At 36.8% G+C, this 8,532-nt stretch overlaps 1 protein-coding gene across 3 annotated transcripts; it reads left to right on the forward strand.

The window, feature by feature from the left end:
* The first annotated feature begins 118 nt into the window (after positions 1 to 118).
* LOC129277206 (histamine N-methyltransferase B-like) lies at positions 119 to 8,310 on the forward strand. 3 transcript variants are annotated; one of them, XM_064110557.1, is made up of 4 exons: positions 119 to 290; positions 441 to 655; positions 2,478 to 2,801; positions 3,392 to 8,310. In XM_064110557.1, the coding sequence occupies exons 2-4, from the start codon at positions 466 to 468 to the stop codon at positions 3,754 to 3,756; spliced, it is 879 nt and encodes a 292-aa protein (XP_063966627.1). In that variant the 5' UTR covers positions 119 to 290; positions 441 to 465; the 3' UTR covers positions 3,757 to 8,310. The 3 variants fall into 3 exon arrangements, with proteins under 3 accessions (XP_063966627.1, XP_063966628.1, XP_063966625.1); XM_064110558.1 differs by having other exon boundaries at positions 450 to 655; XM_064110555.1 differs by having other exon boundaries at positions 119 to 655.
* The last annotated feature ends 222 nt before the right edge of the window (positions 8,311 to 8,532 follow it).

An 8,532-nucleotide genomic window follows, 5' to 3' on the forward strand; every position in this document is an offset into this window, starting at 1 on the left:
TTATATAGGCCTATTGAATAAAAAATGGTGTAGCAGAAAGGGACCCTGGGTCATGGTTACAGGTCGATGAAGATGAGCGGCCGATCCGACTGGCGATCCATTTCTTTCTCGCCACTCTTCAACTTGATTCCATAGGCCCCTATACCTATCTCTCAATACTACAATAAGGATTCTTTCTTCAGACAAAACTTGATCATATTTGTGAAATCATGCACAGCAAAAACTGCGGTGTTAACCGGTGTACATAGAGGACCACACCAGTGATTTTACACCGGTTTTAAATTGACAGTGTTAGTTTAGCACCTATAGGTGTTATTGCAACACCTTTGGTTGTTACACGTACACTCTTTGGTGTTATATTCAATCTCTAAGGTGTAATTTTAACACCAGAGGGTGTGGTCCTCTATTAGCACCCACTGGTGTCAGTTTTAACACCACAGTTTTTACAGTGTGGAAAATACGAAGATGAAGTCTATTCTAACTGACCCGGACTATTACACCAAGATGTTCCAGGCCTATGCAAAGAAGAGCAACAAGTTTTCGCACTTGCTTAAGTGGGCCGAGGAAGTATTCCCCAAAATGGTTTTGGAGAAATTGAGGGAGAGCTTCTCGGCAGAAACACAAATTAACATGCTCGGAATCGGGACCGGATCGGGTAAGTACCGAGCCAAATATACCGTGATAAAGATGAACTTTATATGTCCTCATTGTATTTAAATAGTTACGTATGTACTATAATCATATACCAAAATACATAAATCCAGTAACTTGACACCAGGAACTAAAAGATTAAGAGTATCTTCCACGCCTGTTTTACCATCACCCACATACTCTTAAAAAATAACATGCCATTATTTTCATGCGAGGAAGCATATCAGCCGAGTGGGGGAAAAGATCAGTAATCAATTAAAAGAGTAGGGGAGAGCGTGGCTAATCCGCCCCAAGGGGCAAGTCCCCCTCTGCTGTGATTGGATAGATGTATTGTTGATGATGTAATATCAACCTACCAAAAGGTAGCAACCTTGGCGAGAGGTCATCTCCCTCATCTGCTCGGAATTCCAGAAAATTTCGGCGACTCGTCCATTTCGAGGCCATTTTGTAAAAAAAAAATTGTCAAATTTCTTGTATTTTCCTATAGACACCAATGAATGCAGTAACATTTTTTTTTTGCTAGAAAGGTGTGATATTTACTTACTGAAACAGACCTTTGATACTTCAACATGATGTTGTACATTTTGAAAAAAAAATCAAGAAAAAAAGAAAATGGCGGCCCGCTGGGCTAGTTCGCTCATTTTGCGACGGGGCAGGTCCGCGCCCTACTTTTATCTACATACATGTAATAGGCCTACAAGAATATCTTCATAAACATGACATGACATGCAAAATGTCGGTATATGTGGTAAATCATGATATAAGAAAAAAATTTGGTGTCTTTGAACACATCACTTTGTTTCACTGTTTTTCCCTATGGGCTGACTCGCCCCGCTAAACGGGCGAACTTGCCCCAGGGTGGGGCAGGTTCGCCCAGCAGCGAAAATTTTCTTTACCAGTTTACGGCCCGTTTTTGTCAAAAACTGTATGCGTGTCCTCGCCGAAAATAAGGTAATAGGTGGACATTACCTATAGACCTTTACACATCGTAAAGCACGACCTTCCTGCTAAAGAAATGACGATTCTAGAAAAGCGTGAAAAAATGGGGCCGACTCGCCCCGCTCTCCCCTATACCAAAGGGTATATTAGTAAAGGAACATTATAACGTTGCTCCCCCCAAAAAATGACGTCATTTAATTTCATGTGCAGGGGAGAGAAAAGAAAACTGGCACTTTCAGCAGTGATACCAGGGCCCCGTCATACAAAGAGTTGCGATTGATCCGATCAATCACAACTATGGACGGCCAACAATGTCAACATCCAAAATACAAATTTGTTCAAAATATTTTGTAGATAAGGATGTATACTCATATATTCATTCTTCTCTAGAAGATTCTGTGTGATCCTCTTTGTTTACAAAGAAGAGTGCAAATTTTCTGCAGAAAAAAAAATGATATGGATGGATTTCTATACAGTTGGAGATTGATTGGATCAATCGTAACTCTTTGTAAGACGGGATCCTGGGCTCCGCATTGTCATAGAAAACGAGTAACAACATTATTTTGCTACCTCAATAATGATAATAATAAAAGTCAGTTCTTGTATAGCGCATAGCACATCATGAATAACGTCTCTATGCGCTTCCAAAACATATGGTCATTGAGTCCCTGGTGAGTGGAGCCAACGGAGTTCAGCGGAACAACCAATAAAAGTCCGAAGCTTTTGGTCTAGTTCCAATCTTGTCATGCGTGATGTCATGAGTAGCTTTACGAACACCTTTGAGAAACATTCACCTGGTTATTTGCTCCGACAGCCATGCCATTACATTCTAAAATCTTCCGTCCTTATATAATCATTTATCATTTCTCGTGTTTTTCTTTTATCAGGGGAGATGGACCGGAAACTGGCAGCAAGCATCAATACCCATTTCAAGTCTGTCCGAAACGTAGTGGTGGAGCCCGCGAAAAGACAGCTTGAGATCTACCGCTCTGCCCTAGAGGAGACCAAGTCCGAATTCAGTGGCATCGATTTTGACATGCGTCAAATGGTCTTTGGCAAATATCGTGAACAAGAGGGCGATTGCCCGCCCAAATACCACTTCATCAGCGCGATCCAATCCATTTACTACATTGACGACATTAATGATACTCTGCGATATCTCTACGGCTGCTTGGAGGATGGTGGAATTATGCTGATAACCACTCTCTCTGGTGAGTACAAATGTATTATAGCGTCTTTGGTACAGACCCTATGCATATGACGTCATTATCTTAAAGCGCCCCCCTCAGAGGATATAGGAATACGCGTAAACGGAGTTGTCACAGATACGCCATCTGCAGATCGCCAATGCATGCAAGGCAATTGCTTCAGCATCTAAGATGGTGGCGTGATGACGTCAGTGGATAAGGTCTATTTAAAAAAATGTTCAACGACCGATAGAGGTTTTAAATAAAGATTTGGTTTTATCTTTAGCATCTATTTTATTATCTATATTGACTCCATTAAATTTCAATCGAATGAGAAAAAAAATCCCTAAACAAATGAAACCGTAGTTGGGTCTTGAATGGGACATCCTTCAGCCGTATAAAGAATCATGAAACTTGAGTTTCACGAAAATGAAATGAATACAACTCAAATGACATCAAATGTCCACGGTATGAATGGCATTGTGTCAGGTTACATAACGGGAACAAGGTTATATATGATATTACACGATATGATATGATATTACATTAAATTACGTGATATGAAACACTAAAATGCATTGAACCTGAATATTTTTACATATATCACGTTGCAGATATGGGAGGTTTCAGACAGGTATGGAGCAGCTTCCCCCAAATACAGGACGTCGTCGGACCCTATCCGGGCACCAACGATATCCGAAAACACCTCTCAGATCTCAACATCCCTTTCGAGGAAAATCTCCAGAAATCGCAAGCGGACATCACCAGCTGTTTCCAAGAGGGGTCAAAGGAAGGACAACTCATCATCGACTTTCTCAGTCATATCATTGATCTCCGTGGGACAGCGTCCTCTGCGCTCTATCGGGAGGTAGTTGAAAAGCTAGGTTCGGACCAGTGCTCCGAGAGAAAAGATGACGGGACGGTCCTTCTCAATAACGACTGGGACGCATTCGTGGTGTACAAGCAAGCCCATATTTAATCTCGATGATGAAATAAACGTAAATTGATTTTCACTCCTTGAAAATGAGGAAAGTGGAAATATTCTTTAGAGGGCAACTTTACCTTGCCATGCACCCAATTTATTTTGATACATACCGTGTTTACACGTGCATCGGCTCGCGGTGCAGACCCGATAGCCGGTGCAGACTCGCCTTTTTTATGCGTGTAAACGCGATTAAATTGCACCTGCTCGCGGTGCAGACACGGCAATTTTGCTCCGCCAAAAATAGTAGGATCAGAACCGCGAGCGGCAAATTTTCTCCGTGTAAACACAAAGCCGATTCTACACCGGCAATTAGCGCGCATTTCATGATGTAAATTTTATCCACTGATCTGTGTTTTTGTCCCGCGAGCCGATTCTGATTGGCGATCTGGGGCAGCGTAAAAAGCGCGACTCAGGATAACCCGCGAGCCGATGCAGCGTTTAAACACGGTATTAATCGGGAAATGAATGTATTCAGTTAAGTTCGACGTAAATCCATTAACGAGTAACACAGTTTCGAATTCTTGAGGGGGTGGTGTGGGTTTACGAAGCTAGATAGAACATCTGCCCTATATTGTATTCAACTTTCTAATTTCATTTCTTATTGTGTTTTTTAAATTTAAAACAAACGGCATCAGGAAGACAAAGATTTAGCGTTTGAATACACACTGACACCAATCATGCTAATAGTAATAATAATAATAATATTAACAACAACAGCAACAACAACAACAATAATAATAATAATAACAATAATAATGATAGCAACAAAGATAATAATAATGATAAATGACGATAATAATTATAATAACAATAATAAATAAATAATAAAAATAATAATAATAATGATAATAATATTAATTTATTTCCGTTCAAACAAAAGATATAATCCAAGTACAGTGTAAATACATGTTCAAAACAATACAGACGCAAAACAATACATACAGTTCTATAACATTTCATAACAAATATTGAAGATTAAATTATCTGAACGGAGGGACTTGCCAAGAAAAGCAGAGCTTGTAAAAAAGGCAAGTCCCTAAACATAGTTTCAATACTAATTAACATAACCTATATACAAGAGACGGGTGGAAAACGAAATTAAAATACATAATCTACAAAATACCAAAATAGAGCATATAAGCGACAACAAAAAGTGGAAAGTATTTGAATAATAGGAATGATAACGATAATAATGATAATTTTTTTTTACTATAAATTATAAGAGTGGAAAAGGGAGGCAAAGGAAAGAGAGAGGAGGAAAGGGTGGTGCAAATAAAACTGAAAATGAAAAGAGGAACATGACAGGTGCACAGGTCATAGAACACTGTAGTGACATTATTTAGAATATATAATATTAGACAATTTTTTTTATAATTAAATGCTAGTTGTATATACGTTTAGTTACAATTATATATTAGCTAGACTTGTTGGTGTGGAGTATTGACAAATTAACATCTTTTTAACTTTGCGCTTGAAAATATTGATGCTTGGTGATTCTTTAAAGTCATTGGGCAGTGAATTCCAATACACTGGTCCAAAAAAGACGAAAGAGTTTTTTGCTAAAAGAGTACGGGTTGGGGGTAGATGATAACAATTACGTTGTCTCGTTGGGTAATCATGTATGGAGGAGTTTTTACAAAACATATTTGAAAAAATTGTGGGGAGATCATTTTTACTTAGTTTATACATAAATTGGGCGAGTTGGAAAAGATATAAATCATTCACTTTAAGAATATTATTTTGGAAAAAAAGGACATCTGTGTGTGATCTGAAATGAGTTTGAAAAATTATTCTAAGGGCCTTCTTCTGCAACAACAGTATCATTTGTAATTGTGTTTGGATTGCACAACCCCATGCCAAAATGCCATAATTAATGTATGGTATATTAATGTATGATATAATGTAAGTAAAGTGTGAGATGGAAGAAAATATTTGAGTTTGTTAATAATTCCGATGTTTCTTGAAATTGTTTTGCATATAATATCAATGTGTGGTTTCCATGATAGCTTATTGTCAATAGTAACACCCAAGAATCTGGTTTGTGATACATTTTCAAGAACGGTGTTATCAAAAATGAGATTGTCAGGTAATGTATGTGTTTTACTAAAAAGCATATAATTCGTCTTTTGCATGTTAAGTGATAGTTTATTCGCCTTAATCTAGTCAGTTACATGTATGAGTTCAGAGTTTACAATTCTTACAAGTTGATTTGCGATATCATGAGAAAAGAAAATATTCGAGTCGCCTGCAAACAGTATGAATGTTAGTAAATTTGAACTTTTTTTAATGTCATTGATGTAAGTAATAAACAGAAGAGGGCCAAGTAAGCTACCCTGAGGTACTCCGCATGTGATAGGAAAAGTAGAAGAAGTAGCGTTGTTAACTGATACGAATTGAGACCTATCTGTTAGGTAACTCCTGGACCACTCCAATGCCTTCCCCCTAATACCATAGAAAGAAAGTTTATAAAGAAGTATTTGTGGTTAATGGTATCGAAGGCCTTGTCCAGGAAAATACCAACAGTATGAAAACCTTTATCTATGGAAGTAGTGATTTTATCAATAAAATACAGAATTGCATGTGAAGTGCTATGATTTTCGCGAAACCAAAATTGTGAGTTAGAAAAGATATTATGCTTATCAAAAAACGTACTTGTACGTGTATGTATAAGTTTTTCGAGAATTCTAGATAATGAGGTGAGTAATGAAATAGGGCGGTAGTTAGAAACAAGTTGATTGTTGCCTTTTTTGTAAAGAGGGATGACTTTGGCTATTTTCATGAGATTAGGTACTTTCCCTGTGTTCATAGAAATATTTAATATGTGCACCAAAGGATCGACGATAGTTAAAATAATTTTCTTGATTGGGAAGTTAGGAATGCTATGGGTTGTCAAGAAAACTGTTAAATGATTTATGTGTTAATGGGATTTTGCTTGCCAGATTGTTGCCAATATTGGGAAAATATGAATTAAACTCATTTGCTATTAAGTTGTTGTCATCGGTGATTGTATTGTGTGTTTTTATTTTTGATATAGTGGAACTTTTATTCTTTTTGTTTAACGCACCATTTATAATTTTCCAAGTATTTCTCATATCATTTTTGTGCAAATCAAGTTGGGAGGTATAATATTCTTTTTTGGCAATACGAAGTAAAGAAGTAAGTGTGTTTTTATATGATGTATATTTAGAACGGGATTTGTCGCTTGGTTTGGATATGTATTTATAGTATAATTTGTTCTTTCGGTTGATTGATCTCAAAAGTGATTTAGTAATCCAAGGGTACGGGAGTGGGACCTTTTTATAATTTGATTTTCTGTTGATAGTAAAAGGAACGTGAGTATCTAAAGAAGATGTTAACTTGGAAATGAAGAAGTTGTATGCGTCATCAACGTCTGTGGATTCAAAAACACTCGACCAGTCTGTTGTCTTTAAGTCGTTAATTAGATTGTTTATATTGTCATCAGTTATTTTTCTAAATGGAGTATTGAATGTTTCTTTCATCATATAGCTTTATTTGTAGATAACCTAGCAAAAATTGGAAAGTGATCAGTGATGTCACTAATGATAATGCCGGCTTTGGGGATTTGTTGAGTTATATTGCTAAAAATGTTGTCAATTAAAGTGGCCGAGTTATTTGTAACTCTTGTCGGTTTAGTGATAAGCGGTAAAAAAAAATAGGAAAGAAACATTTCAAGAAACTCCTGAGAGGTACTGTTAGAATTGCAATTTACTAAGTTGATATTGAAGTCACCCATGAAGAAACAATCTTTATTTTTCAAAACAGGATTTAATAAAATTTCATTGAGAGATTCTAAAAATGCGTTGGTATTTGATTGAGGAGGTCTATAAAATACACCCAGTATTAAGTTTTTGCCTTTGGGGTTTGTGACTTCAACAAACAGGGTTTCTAAAAAGTCGTTTGATATGGTTATATCAGCTATAGGAGTATAATCGTATTGTTGTGGCATGTAAAGAGCGACACCACCTCCAGGTCTTTGCGTTCTATTATTAACAATTAAATCAAAATCAGAGAGTGTGAAGAGGGAACATGGATTATCAGAGAACCATGTTTCAGTTAAACCAATAAATGAAGATTTCGGAAACCGGTTGTTATCTATGAATAATTTAAGTTTATCAAAATTTTTACTGGCACTTCGAATATTTAAATGGAGAAGATAAAAACTTTCGCTTGTGTTGTCTGATGTAATAGATGATTTGAAATGTTGTTCTGTGAAATAATGTGATGTAGAGAGCTGTCCAAATTGATCATTTGCATCAAAGTTGTAATTAAGATTGGTTGTATTATTGTCCATAAAATCTCGTATGTGTGTATCGTAATTGGAATTATGATTATCTAATGTGTGAGTAGCGCCATGTTGCGCCGAGAGAGACAACAAGTCGCCGTTGTTTAAAGAACTAAATGGAAACCTAGTAAAATCAATCATTAGCAGAGGAGAGAGGGTTTGTGGTAAACCTCGGTGAAACAATGCACTATGCTGTATACTTGTTCCTGAGTATGTGTGAAAAAAGAAAGATATAATAATAATAATTGGGATTTATCCAGTGTCATCTATCTATAAATGATTTGTTACGCGATTTGCGTCCTGGAGTCCAATAGTATACAATAGAAACATAATTGTTGGAAGTCAAGGATAGATCCCTGCGGGACTCCACAAACAAAACAGGAGAGAGTAGCGTTATGGGTATCGGTCATTTAAATAACTTTCAGACAAAAATAGATGACTACCACGTTCCCCGTAATAACATGAAT

The sequence above is a fragment of the Lytechinus pictus genome, chromosome 15, assembly GCF_037042905.1.
Source record: "Lytechinus pictus isolate F3 Inbred chromosome 15, Lp3.0, whole genome shotgun sequence".
Lineage (NCBI taxonomy): Eukaryota > Metazoa > Echinodermata > Echinoidea > Temnopleuroida > Toxopneustidae > Lytechinus > Lytechinus pictus.